This window comes from Alosa alosa, chromosome 11, assembly GCF_017589495.1.
Source record: "Alosa alosa isolate M-15738 ecotype Scorff River chromosome 11, AALO_Geno_1.1, whole genome shotgun sequence".
Classification (NCBI taxonomy): Eukaryota; Metazoa; Chordata; class Actinopteri; order Clupeiformes; family Clupeidae; genus Alosa; species Alosa alosa.
The window spans coordinates 31,848,054-31,875,553 of NC_063199.1; the positions used below are offsets into that span (position 1 = coordinate 31,848,054).

General features: G+C 46.0%; 1 protein-coding gene across 1 annotated transcript in view; it reads left to right on the forward strand.

Annotated features, from left to right (window-relative positions):
• The window catches only part of srgap1a (SLIT-ROBO Rho GTPase activating protein 1a), a 127,172-nt gene that overhangs the window by 74,795 nt on the left and 24,877 nt on the right, over nt 1-27,500 (forward strand). Inside the window, exons 8-14 of the mRNA XM_048256159.1 lie at nt 2,488-2,709; nt 5,046-5,147; nt 13,230-13,427; nt 14,077-14,161; nt 20,961-20,988; nt 23,383-23,488; nt 25,333-25,393. Of these exons, the coding sequence (XP_048112116.1) occupies nt 2,488-2,709; nt 5,046-5,147; nt 13,230-13,427; nt 14,077-14,161; nt 20,961-20,988; nt 23,383-23,488; nt 25,333-25,393 (802 nt within the window). The remainder of the gene's footprint in view (nt 1-2,487; nt 2,710-5,045; nt 5,148-13,229; nt 13,428-14,076; nt 14,162-20,960; nt 20,989-23,382; nt 23,489-25,332; nt 25,394-27,500) is intronic.

Genomic DNA, 27,500 nt, shown 5'->3' on the forward strand with positions numbered 1-27,500 from the left:
CATGCACGCGCACATACTCTCACATGCACACACACAGTATACCATCAGTGGCCTGGAAACCCAGTTTGTGTGAATGGCTAAGCGGCTCTCCCATGGGCTCCTGTCTGGCTCTGCCCCTCATCAGTCTCCAGACGTCCACCTGATCCATCCCCCCATTCTTAAGAAACACAGGCCCTCACTTCAGCCACATCCCCTATGCTTTATTCATAAGCGTTCCTTCCCGAGTTGTGTTTTTTATTAATCATTCAGCTCTAACCCTAAAACAAACACATTGTTTCCAGGCGTTTTTGCCCTACAGGCCCAGAGCAGAGCAAGGGCTCATGGGACGTGTGTCCAGCGCACCCCTCTTGTGTTCTTCTCTCTTGATCGGGGCTTTGTTGGACAGAGAGAGGAAATATGACCTCTCCGCTGCTCGACCCACTCGTTAAATCCTGTCACTATTTTCATTTCTATCTATCTGTCTATCTATCTATCTATCTTCCCTGCGTGCTTCAACTAGTTCTAGAGATAGGTTGGTGTGGATTATTTTCGAAGCTTAAGTTTCACACAAAGTCCCCCCCCCCAACACACATACATACACAAAAACACACACACACATACATTTCGGCTGCATGAGGTTCTAAAATGAGGCTTTGTTTAAAGCTGATATTCAACAGTGTTTTCAGTGGGCTCTCCAGGTTGCCCTCAGGCTTCATCGGCCAGTTTGAAACGTCATGTTTAGTCTAAGCTAGAGCTCTGTAAGCAAGCATGTTTGCTCCGTTCTATTTTGTTAATTTATGTGTAAACCATCAAATGTTGGTTTATATTGGGCGCTAGAGTGACTTAATCATCCTCATGAACACTTACACTGTAAATATAGCCAGATTAATGCTGGGCTAGATTGTTGTTGAAGTCTGAAACAGTTCAAGTAGACTACCTCTTACCTAGACTACTGGCTGATCATACCATTTAGCATTTATGTAATCATCTCAGGCCGACAAACTTTGTCTTAAACACATCAGACTGTGTGTGTGTGTGTGTGTGTACATGGTGTGTGGGCGTGCTGTGTAGTTGCAGCCGCTCTAGTGAGGTGAAGTTTGTAGCAGAGCAGATCTGAAGCTCTGCCACGTTGACGGCCTCGTGCACCCTCCTGCCTGCCAGGGCGCATTCCCTCCACACATGCATTGATCTGGCGTCTCTCAGCAGGCATTTAAACCCACGGCGACAAGAGCAGACGACTCGCTCCGCGGTGACGGAAGATTCTCTGAACTCAAGGGGGGGATTGCAGACGCTCGGCTTCACAAGAATGAGTCAAGATTAGACCAATGCAGTTAAGCTCTCACTAGGAACAGCCACACGTCATAACCTTGTAGTCCTCATGCCGAAGAACTTTGTGTACGCCTATTTTAAATGTAAAGAATGTATAAGTTGTCTCTCTAAGCATGACAACATAGCAGGATTACATTAATACACAGGATTAGATGTTAAAATCCCTTGTGCCAAAATCCAAGGTAAAAACACATTCAGAAGCCCCTGCTCAAGTTTAACTTTAAAAAGCACACAACCCACAAATCCGCCAACATGGTCACAAACACAAGACAAATGGCCCATCCAACAGCAGTATATAGTATGCGGCATGTCATTGGGGTTATCAAGTGGGCACCCTCATTCACCGATGTTTAGTTAAGTTAGGCCCACGACACCTTATGAAGGCTTAACAGTGAAACCAGCGTCCTGGAGACACTAACCTCCATGCTGCCACCATATTACCACATTGAAATATCCAATACCCAAAATACTCTTAACCAGCCCAGGCATGGTCTAGGTTGGCTTGGTTGGTCCGTCCCGTTGATGCGGACTGAACCATAACCATAAAAAACGCTAGCCAACCACCATCAACCCAGGCACAGCCCATCACAAACACAAAACAAATTAACCAGTTTATGCCCCATGCTGCCACCGTATTACCACAACAAACATCCAAATACCCTATATTGTATGTCCATAATGCGTTGGAAAAGCAAGCACATACATAATTGGAACAGACTCTGCTCTCATCTAGGAGTATAAACTTGTATGTGTTTACAAACAGCTGATTAACAGAAGCTTGTGTGTTGTAGTGACTACTCAGCAACAGCTCTCTCTAAAATGAAAATTGGTTGTTCATTGTCTAAAACTGTTCTAATCAGCGTTCATCAGCAGCAATAATTCTCATTAGCATAATGTTGTAATTTCTGATGGGTATTCAGTCTTATTATAGCATCTGGGAAAGAGCGTGTGTGTGTGAGGGAGGTAGGTGCACAGCCACGCTGGTGAAACGAATCATTCAGCAGCTTCAAAAAGCCTGTGATGGAGATCTATAGAATAAAAGCATGACGAGGCGTTTTTTTTCAAGCCCTCTTTGAAATGCACAACAGCAACCAAACATAGGACTGGGAAACTATTATGTGATTTTGTGTAGTAATGGATCCTCTCTCTCACTGTGTGTGTGTGTGTGTGTGGCCCTAGTGCTGCGACCTAGGCTACCACGCCAGCCTGAACCGGGCGCTGCGCACCTACCTGTCGGCAGAGTACAATCTGGAGACGTCGCGCCACGAGGGCCTGGACATCATCGAGAACGCCGTGGACGGCCTGGACCCACGCAGCGACCGCCAGCGCTTCATGGAGATGTACCCCACTGCCTTCTGCCCGCCTGCCAAGTTCGAGTTTCAGTCCCACATGGGCGACGAGGTCAGTAGCAGTGCCAGGCAGGACGGGCACTTTGCCACGGACAAACAGGAATCGGATCACTCACACCGCGCCGTTTCCTGGAAGCTGAGCTCAGCTTAGCTTAGCGCGGACTAAGTGGGACATCCAGACGGTTTGCTGCTTGCATGCGCTCTTAGTTAGGCTGTAACAAATCAAATCAGAAACAGTAATTGGTCCCTTGCACAGTAGTACAATTTACATTCGGTGTGCTTTTGGGTTCTGCGGTTGTGTGGTGAGAAATTGGTTGCACCATCAGTTTGGGCTGATTTTTCTGTTGAAATATTTATGGGTGTTATGTGTTTCTGTTGTTGAAACTAAAAAGTGATTTGGGCTAGTTTTATTTATTTATTTATTTATTTATTTATTTATAGTCTGCCGTTAAAGCCTACAGTGTGTTTTGATATTTAAATCTCATAACCCAAACAACATGGTTTATTTTGAAAGACCAATATCTGTTTTGCATTTGTTGGAGACAGCTGTGCAGACTGGGTCTGACCACAGTGGCCTGGGGTTGTGCATGCTACCCTGCAGCCACCCTCGTGCAAGTCGGGCAAATCTCTGCTCTGTGCCCCTCTTCACCTTGCAGCCACCCTCGTGCAAGTCGGGCAAATCTCTGCTCTGTGCCCCTCTTCACCCTGCAGCCACCCTCGTGCAAGTCGGGCAAATCTCTGCTCTGTGCCCCTCTTCACCTGGCAGCCACTCAACTCCACTGAGACGCCTCAGGGCAGCAGAGCACAAACGCCGGTCTAGTTTTTCAGCCCCAATAACACTAATAACACATTTACATTTCTCTTGCTAACACAATTTGGACTAGACTCTGCACTGCCTAAAACAATACGCAGCCTGCTTTAATTGCTAAGTGGTGCTCTGCCTCTGAGGTGATTGTGAAGTTTAGAGCTAATGCCCTTGAAATGTCTAGCGACTCTTCTGGAGCGTTGTGCCAGGATGCCGAGGCCTCCCACTGGTCTTGTTTGAGACATGCAGGAGAGCTAAATGATTTGTGATTTAGGCCGCTTCATTTCCTCATAAAACCCTAAGCTGCCAGTTTTTTTTTTTCATGGGATTGCTTGGAACAGATTGTTCTTTTTTTCCAGCCAGCCTGGAGGGGTTTTAATTCTAGCTTTTTGTTTTATTATTATTTTTATTGAGGCCTCCTCACAGACTGGGCAGTGTTGTAGTGTGTGATATCACGTCTGCGTGTGTGTTTACGACCCATTGTTATGGGACTGTCTGGATTGTTTTTCTTCGTTTTAACGGCAGGGAAAACCAAACTGTGGCTTGGCCCTAATGAGGTGCACACTGATGATTACTTTAGCAGGTATAGGAATGGCGTGGGATTTTTTTTTTGTTGTTTTTGCGTGGGATTGTTTCCTGTCACTCTGGCTGATTTCAGTTCAGTGGAAAGAAGCAGTTTTGGCTTTGTTATAATTTGGCTTAATCATATAAATCATGACTTTGTTCAGATAAGGGTTTGTCTTCATCATGTGTAACCCATATGCAACTGCTACTTTAACAGTGGGTCATAAGTAGGCTTGGGAATCGGTTCCAGGTATCGGTTAGGAATCGGTTCCAAACGTTCCGATCCATCGGAATCGTACACATCCACACGTTAACGATTCCACTAACGATTCCAATACAAAGCTTTGTTTCAGAAATGTTTGCTTTTTTGAAATTTTAAAGCATTCAATTTCTGTATTGATATTGCACACTTGATATTCATTCTCTAAAACCACTTTAAATTAGACATTCAAAGCCATCCTATATGTGTTCAGCAAATGGTACAGGAATCGATATGAGAATCGATAAGGAATCGCATCGATAAGCAGACTCGACAATGGCATCGATATCGATAAGTTCTTAACGATGCCCATCCCTAGTCATGAGTGACTTTGGCTGACTGTTGACTGTGTTGAGTGAGCATAGAGTGTTTGTGTTTGATGGGTCTGTACTTCTCCACCTCTCCTATCTTCCCCTCTTCCTCACCTCCTCTCTCTTCTCCCCTCTCCCCACATCTTTCTCTTCTCCTCTCCTCCTGACCTCTCCTCTCCTCCCCTCTTTCTCTACTCTTCCTCTCCCTCTCCTCCTTCCTGTCCTCCTTCTCCTGTTGTTTCTCCTCTTCTCCTCTTGTTTCTCCTCCTCTCCTCTCCTCTCTCCTCTCCTGTCCTCCCCCTCTCCCTCCCTCCTCCCTCTCCCCTCTCCTTCTCTCCTCCTCTCCTCCCCTCTCCCTCCTCTCCTCTCCTCCCTCCCTCTCCTCCCCTCTCCTCCTCTCCTTCCCTCTCTTCTCCTCCTCTCCCCTCTCCTCCTCTCCCTCTCCTCAGGTGTGCCAGATCACGGCCCAGCCCCCTGTGCAGGCTGAGTTGATGCTCCGTTTCCAGCAGCTGCAGTCGCGTCTCGCCACACTCAAGATCGAGAACGAGGAGGTGAGAGCAAAAAACCGACACACATAGTTTGTAAACCAGTGATTGTTTAATAAAAACAAAAAAAACAACAACAATGGATAGCAGATGCTCAGTCAAAAGTAAACCCACCAGGGGCAACTTAAACAGGGAGGAAACTTACTTTGGTTCCAAAAAGCGCTTACTATGCAGATTCTGGTTCTGATTTTGCCAATATGGTCGACATGACGTGCATGAAGTGCATGACACTATGTCTGTCGTCCATGTGTTCTGAAAGTCATCGACTCACAGGCCTGACATCAGCTCACCGAAGCAGATCCAAAGTCCAATGTACCTTCAAACTGATCCAGAGTCAGTCACTAACTAGGTCATACTCTGTGTCTCCACCTCTCATGGGATTGGGATAGCTAACCATACTGGCCTTCCTCTCTGTCTTGTTTGTTATTGTATGTCTCAGAAGGGGGAAAGAAAATGTTTATTTTGTGTTGTGTGAGTCAACACTATTCTCAAAACCAGCACCATGCTTAGTCTCCGACGAGCTTTCTTTCCAGTAATTAAATGCTGCAGTGTGTGTGTGGCTGGTTGGGTGGGTGGCCTTCCCAGAGCTTCTCGGCTGAAAGTGCCCTTGAGCAAGGCACCTAACCCCTCACTGCTCCCCGAGCGCCGCTGTTGTTGCAGGCAGCTCACTGCGCCGGGATTAGTGTGTGCTTCACCTCACTGTGTGTTCACTGTGAGCTGAGTGTGTTTCACTAATTTACGGATTGGGATAAATGCAGAGACCAAATTTCCCTCACAGGATCAAATGAGTATATATACTTATACTTACAGTATATACACACCAGGCTGGTACACAGCAGTAACATCGGGCCCCATGTTGCACCTCTACAAACCTGGGGTCACACGGCACTGCAATAGGATTTAAAGAACCCCAACTAAGGTCATCATCATGTCAGAAAGTTGGAAAAGTGTTCTGGAGAGTTATTGAAGTCATTTTAGAACAGCCAACATAAAGTTAGAATAAAGGACATTGTTATTGCTCAATTGACAGCCTGTGGGCCAAAAACACACACGCACACACACACACGCACACACACAATGAACAGGTATCGTTTCAACGCCATCTGCTGCCCAGCTCTGTAGTGTTTCCATTCTTATTTGGGCTTCTGACTCTTGAGACTTGAGATGAGCCAGTTTTGAAGACGTGAGGGAAGTGGACGGTGGCTTAGCTCCAGAGCCGCTGCCGTGGCTGCGGTCGGTGTGTTTGGGATTAGCATCACGTCTCCCTGACACCCACACAGTCCTTCACACTGCCTCACACACGCAGACTCAAGTCTCTTCAGCCCGCAAGTCTCTTCCTCCTCCTCCTCCTCCTCCTCCTCCTCATGTTCCTTTCTTCTCCTCCTCCTCCTCCTCCTCATGTTCCTTTCTTCTCATGTTCCTTTCTTCTCCTCCTCCTCCTCCTCCTCATGTTCCTTTCTTTTCCCCTCCTCCCTTATCTGCTGTCCTCCTTCACACCCCAGTGCTCAACCCGCTCCTCTTTTCCAGCACACACTCCTCTTTTCCACCACGCACACACACACACACACACACGTGTGCACACACACACACACACACACACACACACACACACTCTCACACACACTCCCTCTCCACGGTGCACACGCACACACACACACACACACACACACACACACACACACACTCACACACACACACACACACACACACACACACACACACACACACACACACACACACACACACACAGACTCTCTCTCCCCCACCCTATCCTCCGTCACACTCGTCCCAGGAGGCAGGAGTGGGAGCCGGGGTGCTGAAGCAGCACAGGCAGGTGGGGGACTTATGCGTAGACTTAGGAAGTATGTGTGTGAGTGCGAGTGTGTGTGAGTGCGAGTGTGTGTGCGAGTGTGTGTGAGAGAGTGTGGGATAGAGAGGAGGAACAATCTGGCAAAACCAGGCAAAAAAACAGGCAAAAAATCTGCACTGCACGTCCACACATGGTCAGTAATAAGTGTGCAGGGCAGCTCTTTTGTGGCAGCAAGGGCTGTTTGCAGTTTTGCCCAGTCGGTGCATTCCAGCCTCTTCAAGCGCTCTGCTGTCGCTGTGGCACAGATGACCCGGACTCGTCCCATCCCGTCCGGTCCCTTACGGCTGTCATGGGAACGACGTTTGGCCCGGCTTCTCGCTGTCAGGACGTAGAGGAAGCTCCCAAGGACAGGAAGTGAGGTCAGCATGTTTCCTGCTTTCGGGCAGATGCCTGTCTGGTTTGCCAGACTCCCTCACGTCACGGGGGTTTTTGGGTCCTTTTTGCCAACCAATCAGAAAGCTGCATCCAGGTGATGTCGTCGAGTGAGTGCTCGGACAAATGGGATAGGATGGTTTTGTTTTGCTTTGTTCTGTTTTTTTTTTTTTAATTTAATTATTTTTGGAGAGGAATTCCGAGACAGCTGTTTCCTTGACACCCCGAGTCCTGGACTCAAAGCGGTGCGGGCCAAGGCAGCCGGACTGCTGATGAATAGTTTATCAGTATCAGCTGGAGTCCTTTCACTCCCACCCACCACACACACACACACACACACACACACACACACAGTCCTCTCACTCTCACCCACCAAGGGACAGTGGACGCCCATCTCATGATCCTTCAGGCCGCTCCGTGAGAGAGGAGGGGGGTGTATATAACGTTACCCAGCAGGCCGTGCTTTAGTGCACTGCTGCAGTGAGAAAACCTCACTCCCCAACACGTGTTTTATTATGTTATTGACATTATTTATGCAATGTAAACGTGTAGCTTTTACAGAGTAAAAGTGGTGGTGCAGGGAAAAAAAACCTCTCCCAAGGTTAAGACCCCAGTGATTTATAGTCACTTTTGAACCTTCGGATCACACCTCTGCAGTGCTCTCCAGAATCCCAGGGTTTCTGCGGTGGTGTTGACAGCTCAGATTCTCCCAGCATGCACTGCTCCTAGGCGCCATGGGGAGCGCAGTCTCGGCACGAGGCAGACTAATCTCCGCCTGTGGAACAGCAACGCCCCGTCAGAGGAAGAGAGATCCGCTCAGTTTGTTTTAGCATATAACACTCTGAGAACCAGATCAAAGCCGGGGTATTTATTAACCCCCCCCACCCCCACCCCTGTACCCACCGTACAAAACACACACAGACACACACACACACAAACACACAAACATAAACACACATTCACGCACATAAACACACATACACAAACATACATACCCCCACACACACACACACACACACACACACAAAGCGCAGCCTTCCTGCAGCTTCAGCAGACGTATGCTACACCCACCTCATCAACTGCCTTTGGGTAGCCTGCTCCTCTCGTCAGGGATGTGCACTTTCACAATTGGCTCAGTAAAGGTTATTAGCATCATTAGCATCATAGCCTAAGCCCTCAAGGTTCAATGGCCCGGAGCTACAAACAGCCCCTGATCGAGGCGCATGTCATTTAATCTGGCCGTCGACACCTGCGACTAGTAGTTAGCTAAATAATGCATGGAGACCTAGCAGCTCCCACTCTCGCTCTCGAAGATACATCATCCTACACACAACAGCCTTTAAGTGTCGTCTTTTCATTGAGAGACAGAATGAAGGGAGGCACAAGAGGGATGGATGAAGGACAAGAGAAGGAAGGAAGGGGAGGAGAGGAGGTGTAAGGCAGTGATGAGTAACATGCAGTGCAGTTCCAGTGTGACTGAATAACGTTGGAGCACAATCAGTCTGTGGTGGTGAACTTCGAATCTCTGGAGAGGCCATTGGGCAACTGTTATTTACCCCGCGTGTGTGTGTGTGTGTGTGTGTGTGTGTGTGTGTGTGTGTAACTGTGTGTGTGTGTGTGTGTGTGTAACTGTAACTGTGTGTGTGTGTGTGTGTGTGTGTGTGTGTGTAACTGTGTGTGTGTGTGTGTGTGTGTGTAACTGTGTGTGTGTGTGTTTCTGTTTCTGTGACCTCAAAAAAACTCACCACCAGCATTTACTTTATCTGGTATAGGAGGCCAACCTAATGCATTAAAGCAGAGTCCTGGACAAGGCCTGAGAATTGACCTGACCCGTTTTAGGCCATGACGGACCAGGGCTGTAGTCTACGGCCGTCCTGATTGTGTGTGGCATATTACTCTGAGTTATATGTAAATAAGTGACCAAAACATCACTAATGCTCAGCAGTCATTTTGAACTTTAATTAACTTCAATTATTCAGTGCAATTTAAGTAACTTTTAATGGTCTCTGGTCTACTCATTGAGCAATTAACCCAGCATTCCTTTATAGTCTCTTGAAGTCATGTCAATTTAATGACCAGTCACAGTCATGGTTACGCACTCCCACAACGTAACCTCGAGTCTTAAACACACACATGAGATTTCTTTTACGCCACTGAAGAATGATACGTGTGTGTGTGCATGTGTCTGTCTGTTTGTCTGTGTGTGTCTGTCTGTCTGTCTGTCTGTCTGTCTGTGTGTGTGTGTGTGTCTGTCTGTCTGTCTGTCTGTGTGTGTGTGTGTGTGTGTGTGTATTTGTGTGTTTGTACACTTGTGAGTAATGTCATGTGTAAGCACAGGCTTCTTTTGAGTTTTTTTGAGGTGTACAAGAAGGACTTCCCGTGGTCTGTTTGATATTTCTTTTCTTGTTTTTCTTTGGAGCACACACACACACACACACACTCCCCTTCTCTATTGGCCTGTCTTAACCTGCATGAAACTGCTGTCTTTCTAACTCCATTTCTGATGACAAATCCTGTGTGTGTGTGTGTGTGTGTGTGTGTGTGTAAACAGGAGGTACTGTCTCTGCGGAAAGGGCATGTGCCAAACCCACAGAGATTAAAGACTCATGAGTGAAACCATTTGTTTTACAACCGCTGTGAACAACAGATGAGCTCTGGGTCTAGAAAGAGAGAGAGAGATGAAAAGAGACAAAGAAAGACACAAAGGGCACATGAGAAAAAGATGGAGTGATCAAGACTTGCAGGAAGGAGGAAGAGTGGAAGGCTGGAGGGAGGGATGAAAGGAAGGTCAAAGGATAAATCAAAGGTCAGAGTTGCTGCAGTAAAGAGATGTATAAAGGAAAGGATTCAGTGTTACTACACCAATTGACTTGTTTAGACAGACTCACTCTCTCTCTCTGTGGTGTATGTGTGTGTGTGTGTTAGCATGTGTATCTGCCTTTGCACTGACCGTACACATCCAGCCTAAGTGTGTGTGTGTGTGTGCTTGAAAGTTTGAAAGAGTATAAATGAAAGGAAAGGATTCAGTGTTACTACACCAATTGACTTGTTTAGACAGACTCACTCTCTCTCTCTGTGGTGTATGTGTGTGTGTGTGTGCTTGAAAGTTTGAAAGAGTATAAATGAAAGGAAAGGATTCAGTGTTACTACACCAATTGACTTGTTTAGACAGACTCACTCTCTCTCTCTGTGGTGTATGTGTGTGTGTGTGTGCTTGAAAGTTTGAAAGAGTATAAATGAAAGGAAAGGATTCAGTGTTACTACACCAATTGACTTGTTTAGACAGACTCACTCTCTCTCTCTGTGGTGTATGTGTGTGTGTGTGTCTGTCTGTCTGTCTGTCTGTCTGTCTGTGTTTGTGTGTGTGTGTGTGCTTGAAAGTTTGAAAGAGTATAAATGAAAGGAAAGGATTCAGTGTTACTACACCAATTGACTTGTTTAGACAGACTCACTCTCTCTCTCTGTGGTGTATGTGTGTGTGTGTGTGTGCTTGAAAGTTTGAAAGAGTATAAATGAAAGGAAAGGATTCAGTGTTACTACACCAATTGACTTGTTTAGACAGACTCACTCTCTCTCTCTGTGGTGTATGTGTGTGTGTGTGTGCTTGAAAGTTTGAAAGAGTATAAATGAAAGGAAAGGATTCAGTGTTACTACACCAATTGACTTGTTTAGACAGACTCACTCTCTCTCTCTGTGGTGTATGTGTGTGTGTGTGTAAACAGGAGGTACTGTCTCTGCGGAAAGGGCATGTGCCAAACCCACAGAGATTAAAGACTCATGAGTGAAACCATTTGTTTTACAACCGCTGTGAACAACAGATGAGCTCTGGGTCTAGTGCTGCAGTAAAGAGATGTAGTGCTGCAGTAAAGAGATGTGGTACACAGATGAACAGCTCTGGGATTTATAAAGACATTCACAATTCACAAAGACATTTGTGATGAGTAATGGCATGTTTTTATCTCTCTCTCTCTCTCTGTGGTGTATGTGTGTGTGTGTGTGTGCACGCGCATGAGTAATGTTATTGGAGCTCATCAGGTCAGGCCTCATTGGTTTCGTTTGCAGGGTGTTTCTATGTGGTAATGGCTGGGAAGTTAATGAGCATCTCTTGGGTGTGTATTTACCTCTGTCCAGTCAAGGTCTTAAATGACCAAATAAGTGTGTGTATATATGTGCACGTGTTTATGTGTGTGTGTGTGTGTGTGTTAGCATGTGTATCTGCCTTTGCACTGACCGTACACATCCAGCCTAAGTGTGTGTGTGTGTGTGTGCTTGAAAGTTTGAAAGAGTATAAATGAAAGGAAAGGATTCAGTGTTACTACACCAATTGACTTGTTTAGACAGACTCACTCTCTCTCTCTGTGGGTGTGGGTTTGTGTGGGTGTGGGTGGGTGTGTTTGTGGGGGTGTGTTTGTGTGGGTGTGGGTGTGTGTGTTGGTGGGTGTGGGTGTGTTTGTGTGTGTTTGTGTGGGTGTGGGTTTCAGACTCCAGCAGGTAAACACATGCTTCCCATCGACTCCTGTCCTGAAGGTACCACATAGCACTCCTCTCTCCTTCCATCCCTCTCTCTTCTCATCCCCCTCTCTTTGTCTTCCTGCAAACACTTTTTTTCTGCCTGGTCATCTCTCTCTCCATCTTTTGTTCTCTCCCCTTCCCTCATCCCTCTGTTTGCTCTCCCTCTCTCTCTCATCTCTCTCCGTCTGTGTCTGTGTGTGTTTGTGTCCTGTGCATCCATGTACCCATGTTTGTTTCAGTGCTTTTGTCCATGTACTGTGTGTGTGTGTGTGTGTGTGTGTCAGGTTCTAAAGAGTGATGCCCAGTGTAGTTGTCATGTCAGTTTGAGTGATGGGATGTGCTGGAACTGTCCTTGACATGCATAAGCTTATGGAAATGCGCTCTCTGCCTGACTGTGAAGCAGGGAAATGGAAATTGATCCTAAAAGCCCTTCAATGAATAACATTCAATCTCTGGATGTCTATCTGTCTGTCTGTCTATCTGTCTATCTTCTCTTTTCATCTTTTACTCTCTTTCCATCTCTCTCTCTCTCTCCCCTCTCTCTGTCCCTTCCCTCTCAGTAAATGGATTACTCTGCCCTGATGTTGAGTACAAGGGCTCATCTGTTCCATGAAGAGTAGATAGATAGATAGAGAGAGAGAGAGAGAGAGATGCAGTGAAGAACTGATAAAGAAGGGATAAAAGACTGGAGTGGGCTGATATTTGAAATGTCTTCCTACCCAGCTGAGAACCGTTTGCTGTAGCTCTGCTCATCACTAGAAGCTGAAGGCAAATTGTGATGATTGTTTTTGTTGTTATTCCGTGCCTGTTATCTACTAAGAACACTGACAAGAAAATACAATGGGGCACCAGGGCAAATAGTTTTTCTCTCTGGTAGATTGCGTTGGTTGGTTTGCAGGGCTTACAGGTGTTGTAAGCACATTCTTCAGTGTTTAGGTTTAGCACAGCCCTGTTAGTCCTTGAGCCAGAGGGGCTGGTCAGTATCATCTGATGAGAATAAGTCTCATAGTGATTTTTGGTAAAGTATTAAACCCTAGAGTTAAAAAATAAGTGACAGCATTGCATGGGTGGTGATATTTACATAAACCCTTGTCATAGATGGTATAGGAATATTTTTACATGATGAGGCCAAGCCTGGTTGGGCACTTGTTTGACATCAGTAGAGATACTTTGAAAACATAATGATAATCTACCCACCAACAGACATACATGTATGGTATTGTTAATAAGCAGTAACATCATAGCTTGTTTTAATAATGGGATGTTTTCTTCAGTGAAGGACCACTCAAGTTTACTTATAAACTCTAAGAATTGTTTACGTCCTGCCCTCCCAGGTGAAGAAGACCTCAGAGGCTACGCTGACCACTGTCCAGGACATGGTGACGGTGGAGGACTACGACGTGTCCGAGAGCTTCCACCACAGCCGCTCCACTGAGTCAGTCAGGTCCAGCGTCTCGGAGACCTACCTGAGCAAGCCCAGCCTGGCCAAGAGGCGCGCCAACTTGCAGGAGACCGAGCAGTTCTACTTCATGGTGTGTGTGTGTGGGTGTGTGTGTGTGGGTGTGTGTGTGTCAGCATGTGCAAATTGAGGCTCACATCATACAGGGACATCCTTATGGGTGGTCGTGCTTCAGTGGATCACAATGAAGTCTGTCCTTTAAAGGAATTAAGTAGAATAGTGTGTGTGTGTGTGTGGGGGTGCACAATAAGGTATGTTTGTGTGGTGGACAGCAAGGTGTGTGTGTGTGTGGGGGGGGTTGCTGTTTTGTAAAACAGTCACGCACCAGCCTGTCTCCTGTCTCTTACATCCCAGCAAGGGAGCCAAGGATGAGAATAGCCAGTAAGGGGCTTCTTAAAAGCACCGTGTGTGTGTGTGTGTGTTAGAGAGAGAGAGAGAGAGAGAGAGAAGCGAGACTGCCTTTTGTCCTTCAACTTGGATAGCTAAACTTATCATTATGAATCTAATTTCTGTCTTTTCTCTCTCTCTCTATCTTCCTCCCTCTCCATCCCTCTCTTCTCTCTCTCTCTATCTTCCTCCCTCTCCATCCCTCTCTTCTCTCTCTCTATCTTCCTCCCTCTCCATCCCTCTCTCTCTCTCTCTATCTTCCTCCCTCTCCATCCCTCTCTTTTCTCTCTCTCTATCTTCCTCCCTCTCCATCCCTCTCTTCTCTCTCTCCACAGAAATTCCGGGAGTTTCTTGAAGGCAGCAATCTCATCTCCAAGCTGCAGGCCAAACATGACCTGCTGAAGCGAGCACTGGGAGAGGGTGAGAATCTTCATCACGACGACAACAATCTTTTTGTTTGTTAAAATGCCTTTTTGGTTTGCTCAGACATCGCGGCACACAACACAGACACCAAAACAGCAACACAAAACAGAACAGGGAATCAGCGTAGCTAGGAAGTGGAGCAAGCAGACAAAATGGATGAATTGTATGGGATACGGCATGCCTATGTTTATGGAGCTTTCATTCTGTGCAGTATGTCTGTGTGAGCGTGCATGTGAGTGTTTGTTATGTGTGTGTTTGTGACTCCTGAACACAAGATCTGATCCAGGATCAGGTCAAATCCCTCTTAATGTGACGTTAAACATTCAAAAACTAGATGTACCGCATAGCGGTAAAAAATATGACCGCCGCTCAGTCCTGTACATCCGTTCCGCGAAAATAAATCACACTTCAATTTGTCTCCATATTTTACTCCATCCCCCACTCTTGAAACTTTTTGTGTATGCTTGTTTGGCATGCCTGAGTGTGTGTGTGCGGCTGCACAGAAAGTAGCCTACTGGTGCTGAAAAGGTGAATAGATTGTAGAATAGCCAAAGAAGATGTAGCATTGTTATAAAACCTTTAAAATCTCTAAACAATCACAAGTAGGGCAGTTAATCACAGTTCATCCATTGCAACTGGATTGATGAAAGGTCACTTCCACCTGTAGGCTACATTGTATTTGGGAAAAGCAAAAGGTATCAGCATAATGTTATTTATTTATTTATTTATTTATTGTGTATTTATAAACAAAAACATCTCTGTCAGTTCCATGCCGTTTTCAACAGCTATATCAAAAACAAAGGTCATTTTGGATGGATGGATTTTTTGTGAATGTTTCTTCTTCTACATAAGATTTTAGTCATCTTTAGTTCATGTAATAATTTTATTGTCAATGCACAAATTAAGTAACAGTAGTCTGAAACGTTATTGTTAATGCACAAATTAAGTAACAGTAGCCTAGTCTGAAACGAAATGCTGTTTTACATCTAACCAGTGATGCAAATAACTGACATGTCCAAATGGGCCTTGATGAAATCAGTCGCTAGACTGTTCATACACATTTTAACGGGCCAAAGTTGAAGAGCTTTTGTCCGTTATTTGTTCGTTGCAAATATAGGCTGATTCATGTTCCCTTGCATTGTGTAACTGAGGTCCATGGCTAGTCTGGCTTTCATCAGACCAAGCTCAATCTTTTAAGAAATCAAAAATAAATAGCTGGCAGATCAGGCTGGTTTCACCCAGCCTAGTCCATAGGGCACCGATATTGTTTAATTTTCGATTGAGATATACACGCTCTGGCTATTCTAAATGCAAAAATGCAACAGGGAGTTATGACAAAACGGTAACTAACAAACTAGATCCTAATAGAAAGCTGTTAGCTTCCCTAAGCTACAGGTAGGATTATAAGGTAGGCCTATTTACAACATAAATTGTCAATAGGCTATGCTGGCGACACAAATAAAATCTCCTTTGAAACCAATGGCTTACTTAATTTACAGTATCAAAGCGGACTTAAACTGCCATATCGTGGCGAAAAATTGTAATAACATTCAAGCAGCTCCATGAGTCAAGGAAAGCTTGAATGAAGTAGCCACTTCTAGATGGGACCCACTACACAGTAGCTTAAGGTGTGTTGCTAAAGCAGCCATAATGAAATGAAGGTGTCATTGTTTGGATACTTCACACACACGCTTTTTTTAATTTCACAAGACTACAACTACCAAGCTGTAATCAAAGCACATCGATTCCACTCTCACACCATGCACGCACTTAAAAAAATAAACAGGCGTCTCAGTCTCACGCATGTATAGGCAAAACTGTATCAGACCGGTGTAACGTTGGTAAAATCTTCCATTGCACAGAATGATTTTTTGTAGCACGTGCAATAAATGACAGTCGAAGATACAAACAGTGCTGCTATCAATTTGCTTGGTATAACCGCATTTTATAGTTTTCTACAAATGCAATCAATCAAATGCCTCCATCACTCAACTAACGCTAACGGTAACATTACCTAGGTCCTTATTGATAGCCTATTAAGATTAAATTACCTGCAGTAAAAACAAGCATGTCCGATAAACATCCTCAGATTTATTTCGGCTTCAAGAAGAAATGGGAATTACACTTCATGTGAACATCGTCCTATCCTTATTAGATGTCCGCTGAGGTAAATTACAGTCCTTGTAGGAAGCGTCCATTGTTTTTTCCAACCCACTTTTAACTTCCAACAAAAATTACGTCTCACTGCAACGATCGCCATCTAGTGGACAAACGACTACTTATCGCCAACACTGAAAATGCAGCCATGATGATGATGATGAATATTTATTTTGGCTTTCTTTTAATCCTACTGAATTTGTAATTATGTATCGGCCGTTCTAATACCGATAGTATGTGGGTGCCTGTGTGTGTGCATGTGTATATGTGTGCACCGCCATTTACAGGCCAATGAGTGTACAGTCACTAAATGTACACATAACCTAATTTTTAGATCCCCCATGGATGAAATTTACGAAACTTGGCATACCCCCAGAGAATGCCAGGTCAATCATACACATACAATTTGGTGCAGTTCTGAACATCTTAACTGAAGATAGGGGCAATTAAAGCAGAATAATATTGCATTTTCATTTTTACCGGGGGTGGGGTGCAAATCACAAATGAGTGATTATGAGCCAGGTTGATGTGGGCCCTTGAGACCAACATACCATAAAAGATTCTTCATCCTCAGTGCCACGGTTCAGGTAGTTATTTAGGAAAAACTGTTTGTTTTTTTGCGGTTCGGGGGGCCCAGCCCGGGGTGGGGCTGGTGGTGGTCCCCGGGTGGAAATTAAATTTTTCGTAAAAGTCTAGTGGGGCTACATACCCACCAAATTTCATGTACCCGGTGGTTGGTGTCCCGGTATCAATGACCAAAAATTCAGGGAGTAGATGACGGAAAAATTCTTGAATTATGTGCATGTGTGCGTGTACAAATTTATGTTTATGTGTGTGGGTGTGTGTGTGTGTGTGTATATGCGTGCTTGTGTGTTTGCCTGCGTATGTGTGTTTGTGCATGTGCATGCATGCGTACATATGTCTACTGTGTGAGTATGTGTCATCACATTATGATTACTGTAAATGTATGTGTGTCGTGTGTATCTGTTTATGCACATGTGTGCACATGGAATGGGTTAACATGACCCCTGGAGGCAAACATACAGGAAAAATTGGTCATCCTAGGCCCTACAGTTCTCAAGATATTCACAGAGAACTGTGTCGCCCTACCCTCCTTAGGGGGTCCAGTCCAGCGGGGGCTACAGATCAAAGCGAAGAATGGACGGTTCCATGCTATCCATGTGGGGGTACATGCCCACCAAGTTTTTGTGTACCCGGTCTTTCAGTGTCAGGAATCCTTGTTGGTGTGCGTCACTAAATGTACAAATAAATTATTTTATTGTAAGGCCCCCATGAACGAAAGTACACAAAACTTGGCATGCATTCGAGGGTGTCATAATGATCCTACACTTTTAATTTTCGTGCAGTTTTGACCTTGTCAGCCAGAGATATTGTGATGAAAACACCTAATTTTTTTGCTTTTTAATTTTTAACTAGGTGGGCTATACATGAAATAAGTGGTAATGGGATGGGTTGACATGCCCCTTAAGACCAACATACATAAAAAGGTGGACCTCCTAGGCCCTCACGGTTATCGAGATATTCACAGAAAACTGTCTCCGGCCACCTACAGGCCAGTTGGTGTATAGTAACATAAATTAATTTATTGTGTGGCCCCATGAATGGAATTCCACAAAACTTGGCGTGCATACAGAGGGTGTCATAATGATCCTACAATTCCAATTTCGTGCAGTTTTGACTATGTTAGGTCACAGATACCTTCAATTACAACACCTCATTTTTTACTTTTTGTGTTTAACTAGGTGGCGCTATACATGAAATGAGTGGTTATGGAATGGGTTGACATGGCCCCTTGAGATCAACATACAAAAAAAAATGGTCCTCCTAAACCCTACGGTTTTGAGATATTCACAGAAAACTGTGTCTGCCTACCCTCCTTTCGGGGTCCAGTCCAGCCGGGGGCTACAGATCAAAACGAAGAATGACGGTTCCATGCTATCCATGTGGGGGTACATGCCCACCAAGTTTTGTGTACCCGGTCTTTCAGTGTCAGGGAATCCTTGTTGGTGTCGTCACTAAATGTACACATAAATTATTTTATTGTAAGGCCCCCATGAACGAAAGTACACAAAACTTGGCATGCATTCGGAGGGTGTCATAATGATCCTACACTTTTAATTTCGTGCAGTTTGACCTTGTCAGCCAGAGATATTGTGATGAAAACACCCTTTTTTTTGCTTTTTTAATTTTTAACTAGGTGGCGCTATACATGAAATAAGTGGTAATGGGATGGGTTGACATGCCCCTTAAGACCAACATACATAAAAAGGTGGACCTCCTAGGCCCTACGGTTATCGAGATATTCACAGAAAACTGTCTCCGGCCACCTACAGGCCAGTTGGTGTATAGTAACATAAATTAATTTATTGTGTGGCCCCCATGAATGGAATTCCACAAAACTTAGCGTGCATACAGAGGGGTGTCATAATGATCCTACAATTCCAATTTCGTGCAGTTTGACTATGTTAGGTCACAGATACCTTCAATTACAACACCTCATTTTTACTTTTTTGTGTTTAACTAGGTGGCTATACATGAAATGAGTGGTTATGGAATGGAGTTGACATGGCCTTGAGATCAACATACAAAAAATGGTCCTCCTAAACCCTCACGGTTTCGAGATATTCACAGAAAACTGTGTCTGCCCTACCCTCCTCCGGGGGGTCCAGTCCAGCGGGGGGGCTACAGATCAAAACGAAAAACGATGGTTCCATGCTATCCATGTGGGGTTACATGCCCACCAAGTTTTAGGTTACCCGGTCTTTCAGTGTCGGGAATCATTGGCGGAAATTTGGGCATGCGAAAAAAAAAAAAAAAAAAAAAAAAAACCTATAAACCTATATGACGCGGCAGCTGCGGCGGCGGTCATAATAAGTACCTTAGCGTGAGTCAGCTTTGGAATGCCCAGCATGCAGTGATGAGCATGCCAGGTGACCGCTGAATGCAGAGCAGGTCAGGACCACATGTGTGGTCAGTTGAGCATCGGTCAGGGGTACCTGTTTGTGCTGGCCAGTCCGTTCAGTATAGTAGAGTATATAAGTATATATACTCTTTTGACACCGTGAGGGAAATTTGGTCTCTGCATTTATCCCAATCCGTGAATTAGTGAAACACGCTCAGCACACAGTGAACACACAGTGAGGTGACGCACACACTAATCCCGGTGCAGTGAGCTGCCTGCAACAACAGCGGCGCTTGGGGAGCAGTGAGGGGTTAGGTGCCTTGCTCAAGGGCACTTTCAGCCGTGCCTACTGGTCGGGGTTCAAACCGGCAACCCTCCGGTTACAAGTCCGAAGCGCTAACCAGTAGGCCACGGCTGCCCCGAGTTCAGTTGGCATAGTTAGCGTGTTGACCTAGCAGCACCTCTTCACGGTGAGGAGCTGCAGCTGTAAGCCTTTGTATTCCCTGTGGCTGGAGTTCTGCTGGACCTCTGAGTATCTAAGAGTGACCAGCAACATCTCCCAGCTGTCCTGCTGTCTGAAACACACAGGCTTGCCCTCCGCCTACTCCTGCACAGCCATATGCTGTAAGTGTCTCTGTCAACATCCAAGTGCATCCATCCACCCCATGTAAATGCAGACAGATCCCATATGTTTGGATTACTGCCACCATTGCAAAAAAGAGACTTCAGACAGGAACCATTGTCAACCAATCGCTGTCCATCAGGGGTGTAGCCAATCATTTGCCACGGAAGACAGCTGTTTGTGACGTCACAATGAGGCAGTGAGATAGATGGCTGTCTGTGTGCCGTCAGGCTGGGAGGCTCAGCGCATACTGCTGAGTCAAGCCTTACTCAAGCTCCCCCATGGAGCTGTGGTGTGTGTGTGTGTGTGTGTGTGTGTGTGTGTGTGTGTGTGTGTGCGTGTGCGCGCGCACATGTGCAGGGATGAGGGAGAGTGTGTGTGTGTTTCAAGTCATAAAAGTATGTTGTTGAAATGTTAAAGTGAGTGTACAGTATGTGAATCCCTAATGGGATGTGAGCAAGTCATGACAGTCCACTCTCTGCGAGCAGCCTCTCCCTCAATCAGCACTGAATGGGTCTACGGAGTCACTGAGGGTGGCCTGTCAGACTGTCACACGTGCACGTTCCCACTTTAACACACACACACACACACACACACACACACACACACACACACACACACACACACACACACACTGATTTTCAGCTGGCTCCACCCTCTTGTCACCACTGTAGTCTTGCTGATGACCGCTGACTACTGTGAAATGCTTCACATTTTTCAGTGAAAAGTTTGTGTGTTTGACTCTGTGCTCGTGGGTGTGTGTGTGTGTGTGAAGAGAGAGAGAGAGAGAGAGAGAGAGAGAGAGAGAGTATGTAAGATGACAATAATAGACAGATGTTGGCATCTCATGCTTTACTAAGCACGCTCTTACGCACAGACACACACACACTTGGTTAGGTTGCTGGTTGAATGACTGTCACCTCTGTGTCACCTTGTCTGGGTGCAGTGTGGTGTCCGACAGGGACGAAGTAGCTTCATCAACTTGGGTCATCAGTGTGGGTGTAGGTCTGCCAGGGCATAAGCAGGTGCACAAGATAAAACGAGTACAAAAACAACATCATCAACCTTGTCTTTCTTCTCCTCCCTCTCCACAGGTCACCGAGCTGAATACATGACTACCAGGTAAATAGCTTCTCTTTCTCTCTCTCTCTCTCTCTCTCTCTCTCCTTACTTCTCTCTCCCTCATTTTGAGCCTCAGGCCCAGGCTACATCGGGTCTACAATTGGAGCGCTCTGTTCGCAGAGCATTAACAATATTTTTTGGAAGACTGATCTGGAAGACTGATCTATTTCTTCTGAGCGAACACACCGCTGTCACTTCAGGTGTAGCCGGTTCCGTTGATCGTAGCGGCAGCTAATTGTTGCAGCGGACGCTCGGCGAAAGGAACGATTCAGTTACGTGCCTGGAGTAGCCAGCCTGTCCTGGTGGAGTAGCCAGCCTGTCCTGGTCAAAATGTGACCAGACGGAACTCAACACATTACTGCCTCGTCTGGTTATCAGTGGTTCCATCTAGCCCTCTGTGCTCTGTGAGTCAGCGTTCCTGGGGCACCTGGCTGACTGCAAGGATAATATGGCGGCTGGTCTCTCGCTGTTTAGTCGGCAGGCAGTTGGGCTTGGGAACCAAGTTGTGGTCGCTAAAGTGAAACTCTCTGTCAAGCAGCAGCGTTCTGCTCAAGAGCCGCAGCTGAGCCTCGAGGGGGATTGTAAAAACGATTGAGGCTTCACAGCACGCAGAGAAATATGTTTGGAAAAAAAAAAAGTTTAAAGTGCAACTTTGTGTGTGTGTGTGAAAGAGAGTTTGTGTGTGTGTTGGTAAGAGAGAGTGTCAGAATGAGAGAGAGAGAGAGAGAGAGAATGTGTGTGTGTGTGTGTGTGGGTGTGTATGACAGCGTTGTGTTGAGTGCAGAACAGATGTTTGAGGTTCCCCGCTGCTGTAATTTTGCCCAGGCCCTGAGCATGGCACGCAGCACCAAGCCACCCCAGGGGCTCTGCCCTCGCCTCTCTGCCCACACAGCAGTGCGCTCAGACGGGCACGATTGGCTCATGGCCCCCTGCCTACCTCTCCTTTTTTTCTCTCTCTCTCTTTCTCTCTTTCTCTCACTCTTTCGTTCTCCCTTTTTCTCTGTATTTCTCTCTCTCACTCTCCCCCTTTCTTTCTCTCTTTCTCTCTCTCTCTCTCTCTGACTCTATTTTTCCTCCTCCTCTATCCCTCTCTCTCCTTTCTCTCTCTCTCTTTCTCTCTCTCTCTTCCCCAAGACTGGATAAAACTTTTTCTTCTAACTCCATTGGGAGTTCAGTCAGGTGATGTGTCTGATAAAAGGCTCTTAAAACCCTGTGATGTGTTAAAGGGAAATGGATCGGATTTGCAGGGAAGAGTCTCCCTGTGAGTTAGCTCATTCTCTGCACTCACTCCCACTCTGAAAGAGGTGGATTTTAAAAAGTCTTTTGCTTTGTTATGTCTTAAAGCCATTTGTTCTGGCTGAAGTGAAGAATGCATGCACTGCGTTCACCCTTGCACACACTCTCAGAGGTGCATACGGATAACCTTCACCCAGCTGTGCACTGTCGTGCTTAGTCTATGGTCACACACACACACACACACACACACACACAGAGGCAGTGTGACTGCCCTGACCACAGACCATGAGTTCGCACCGCAGACCAAGCCACTCCCAGCCTCTCTTTCATCTTGCCCTCTCTGAGGTGATCTCAGGTCTGAGGTAATCTGAGGTGACAGATCTTCTCCTGCTACATCCTGTTCTTTCCCTCTCTCTTTTCCTCTCTCTCTCCCTCTCTCTCCCTCTCTCTTTCCCTCTCTCTCCCTCTCTCTTTCTCTCTCTCTCTCTCCCTCTACTGTGACTGTTCTTTCCCTCTCTCTCCCTCTCTCTTTTCCTCTCTCTCTCCCTCTCTCTTTCCCTCTCTCTCTCTCTCTCTCTCTCTCTCTCTCTCTCTCTCTCTCTCTCTGCCGTGTACTCCCAGGACCATTTGTGCCACTTCACAATTACCCAGCAGCCCCAAGTTACAGTACAAAAACCTGCACAAGATGGCTGATAATGGCTGGAGTAGAAACCTCCTATTCCCCATAAGAGATGGCACACTAGAGTAGAAACCTCCTATTGCCCATGAGAGATGGCACACTGGAGAGTTTTATTGACTGTTCTAACCGATTGGCTCCACAATCCCTTATATTATAAATTATATTAATTAATAAGACATAAATATGCTATAATTATGTCAAGATATAATTAATTATATCTTGAATTTCCCCTTGTGGATCAATAAAGTATTTATCTATCTATCTATAAGAGCTGTCATAACGGCACATGTTCAAGATATGACAGAACCAATTGATGTCCATGTATTCATAGTAAATGTTTTTACCAGAGACCTTTTGGTAGAGTTACATTTGGACCCTAGCAGTCTCTTCAGGTGCTTGGGGCAGTTGGGGGCAGTTGGGGTCACTTGGGGAGGTATGCAGTGCAGTTTTTCGGGGGTAACTCTCTGTGTGCTCCGCAGGCCCCCAACCCTCCCCCCCAAACCAGGGGGGACGATGCGGCGGCCCCGTCCCCGCTCAGTCTTTAGCGTTAAGCTCTTTAACGGCAACCTGGAGGCCTACATCAAGGTACCGCTCGCCTGCCCCGCGCTGGACGCAACGCCGAGTCGGCCGGGCCAAACTCACCACCTCTCTCTCACTCACGCATTATATCGCACACACACACTCACAGTCTCCCCCTTGTCCGATTTCGATCCGACATATTGCTTTGTGCTCTGCTTCTTCGGGGACGGGATCATCGTGTGTGGATGTGTGAGTGTGTGTGTGTGTGTGTGTGTGTGTGTGTGTGTGGTGGTTCATGCTTAACCAACTTTTCATTTCTAGCCTCATCAGTCTGCCATGGGTGAACCAGAGAGGCACACAATCAGCAAGGGTTATATATATATATATATATATATACCATATATATACCATATATATAATGCACACAGATTTAATTAGTCACATTTGCACTAAGGTTAATGATGGAATTGACCTAGCAAAGGGAGGGAAGCGTGTGTGTACGCGTCAGTGTGTATATGTGCGCGTGTGTGTATGTGTGATGTCTTGTAGCGTGTGTCTTGCGATGTGTGTAATGTGCGTGTGTGTGTGTGTGTGCGTGTGTGTGTGCGCGTTTGTGCGCGTGTTTGTGCGTGCGTACGTGTATGTGTGTGTTTGTATGTGTGCGCGTGTGTGTGTGTATGTGTGCGTGTGTGTGTGTGTGCGTGTGTGCGCGTTTGTGCGCGTGTTTGTGCGTGCGTACGTGTGTGTGTGTGTTTGTGCGTGCGTGTGTGTGTGTGTGTGTGTGTGTGTGTGTGTGTGTGGGAGAGTGAGAGAAGAGCAGAGGAGCGCTAGAGACTACCATGGGCAGACTGAGAAGGTTTACAGGCTCTCCACTGGTGGCTGGGAGTGTGGGAACTTAATAACCTGGGTATCGCTTCTCTCCATCCCCCTCTCTCTCTATCTCTCTCTTCCTCTGTTTCACTCCCTCTCTCTCTTTCTCTGTTCCTCATCTCCGCTTTCTTGACGCTTGTAGCCGTGGACGCAGGAACTCTCACACCCGTCACCAGGTAGAGTCACACAACTGCTGGGCTGCGGGAGTTTGACATCTGCATGGTTGTGGTCATTTCCTCTTTCTCTGCTCCTAACCACACTTCTGTCATTACCGCTCACCTGTGTGTGTGTGTGTGTGTGTGTGTGTGTATATGAGCGTGAGAGCTGTGATATGTGATATGCATGCTAATGCATGCATGCTTCTGTGTATATGTGTGTGTGTGTCTGTGTGTGTGTGTGTGTGTGTGTGTGTGTGTGTGTTTATTTATGTCTGTGGCTGTGTTGTGTGTCACACTGAGGAGGTTTACAAAGTGGCTCCCATCCATCTCAAACTGAGCCAGAGATAAACCACTGGACTCCTCTGCTGCATAGTTACTGTAGTCAGTTCTACCTCTTGAGGAGTATGCATCTTTTTTGTCTAAGGTTATTCATTAATTTATTAATAATCCTGTATTTAACCAGGATATCCTGTAATCTTAAAAAGTCGATCAAAATTGATGCCCGTTCAATGACCTACATATGCTTTTGCTTTGGCATGGCATCCAGATGTTGGAATTCCAATTTATCAGTCAGCAGACTTAATCAGCATACCTGTGAGTCAGATTAGGTTTGTGAAGCAGGCCCAGTGGAAGTAAGATTCAGATGGAGCCCATCGAGCTGAGATAGGGCCGCTTGTAAACCTTTTCTTTAGATGAACCCTCCCCCTCCACTACCACTACTAACATGAAGAAAAAATATTACTGATCTCTGTTTGAGAAGACTTTACTATTGTTTGCTTCTGTGATGTAAAGTAAGTGATGCGAAGTAAGTCATTATTATGCTGAACAACGTGTGGTGGTGTGTGTTAGACATGTTTTTTTTGTCATGCTCTTGATTTTAAGGACTCTGGTCAAGCCATTCCACGTGTGGTGGAAAGCTGCATCCGGTTCATCAATCTTTATGGTAAGTGCAGGATGCCTGTTTCATGTCTCATGGTCCTTCTCCACTCACTGTACTGCTACTAGTCAGAATGCTGCTAAAGTATGCTGATGCTTCCTGAGTATTGGAATGAACGTCCACATACTGATATATAAGTCGAGACCTTCTAACCTTTGAGATCCTGATAATCCATTTATCGTGATTAGAAGCATGTCAGGCACTTGGTCATGTTTCTACAGATAAAAGCCTACTTGAATGACCATGGATGTGGTTTCCTGATACGCAAGAGAACTGGCATTAAACCTCACATATATCAGGTCACACCTTGTCATCACAAAATGTAAATAGCCCTTCAGAGGACTCGAGGGGCTTTTGATATGGAGCTTTTCATGTCTTGAGATCCTTGAGCATAACACCACCTGCTCTCCAGTCTGTCTCAACCACCACCCTCGTCCACCAAGCCCCGTTGTCTGAGCGGCTTGTCAGCAAGCACTTGTCCAGCTATTGAACCCACTGCTCCACACAAGCAACAGCTGAGACTGGGCCAGTTCTGGTGCCTCTGGTCCAGGTCCGGTCCAGGTCCGGTCCGCAGTCGGCTATATATTATATTCAGGGGCGGGGCTGCATAGATGTGTCTGTTTTCCTTGTGGCAGGCGTCTGTTGTGTTCCACGCGTTCCACTGGCCAGGGTCCCTGACCGTCACGCATTCCAGCCTGTTTACAGCTTGTTGTGAAGCATTTGCCAATGGCCAAGCCTCTTTCTCTCTCTGTCACACACACACACACACACACACACACACATACACATACACATGTACAAAGTAGACACATGTCACACATATGCTCCAGGACTCAGAAAAAGACACTCTCAGTAGCCAAGTGCGTTTACAGCAAAGGAGGATTGGGAGGATTTAGGTAATTGGTGGCTGTGAAGAGTGCCAGCGCCCAAACCCGAGATCACTGAACCAAGGACAGGTCAGAAGAGGCTAATGAAGCTCGTGTTGACCCTTGACTTCTCTTGAACATACACCAGCCTGGCACGTGAGCCCAGAGACGAGCAGTGGAGCCTGGCACAGCTCAGAGTCCAGCTTAGGGCTCCATCTGCACCGCAGCTGTCTTAAAGGAGAATTCCGGTGATTTTTCACATGCATCTGTTGCTGTGGGCAGCTACAGTGTTACACTCTGGGGGCATGAACATGGGGGCTCATGAACATGCCCCCAGAGTCTAGCAGCATAGCTGCCTGGTAGCTCTAGCTGTTGGCTGCAGCAACTCGAGCTAGGAAGAACAGATTTTTTTTGTTTTTTCTGGACCTCACTGCTGCTATCTTAAAGGCACCCTTAATAGTTTTTTTGACCTTTATCATAACGTTTCCAAAATCATTTTGATGGCACTTCGGCCATTGTCTGAGGAGCGGCCATCTGTAGAGGATTGCTGACCTACTGTAGCAACTTACTAGTTTCGGGGAGGAAACTGCCCCGCCCTCCCCCTCCGAAAGCGAAACGCAAAAGAGCTGCTATGCTACAGGGATTGGGAGATCTTCTACAGACTGCTGTCGGTGCATTGCCTCTATATTGTACCAGAGTTATGTATGGTGCATTGCCTCTAGCTTGTATCAGAGTTATGTATGGTGCATTGCCTCTATATTGTACCAGAGTTATGTATGGTGCATTGCCTCTATATTGTATGGTGCATTGCCTCTATATTGTATCAGAGTTATGTATGGTGCATTGCCTCTATATTATATCAGAGTTATGCTCATACTTAGTTGCAGAAGACACATATTTAGATAATTCATTATTGTGCTTCCCAACTAGAGGGGGACTCTGAGAGCCAATCTTCTTTAGCTGAACGGAGTACAAGAGAACTCATCTGATGAACATATCCTCAGGCTGAACTCTCTCATTAGTGTTATCACTCTCTCTCTATCCCTCTCGCTAGCTATCTGTCTATCTCTCTCTGTCTATCTATCTATCTCTGTCTATCTCTCTGAAGAATAAATGGGTCTATTTGAAAGCCTGTCTCTTTGACATTCTCTTATTTTTACGCTGCTCTGGTCTGTGTGACTGTCCAGTCGGGAGATTTGGACATGAAGTTGAAACTCTCTCTCTCTCTCTTTCTCACTCTCTCTCTC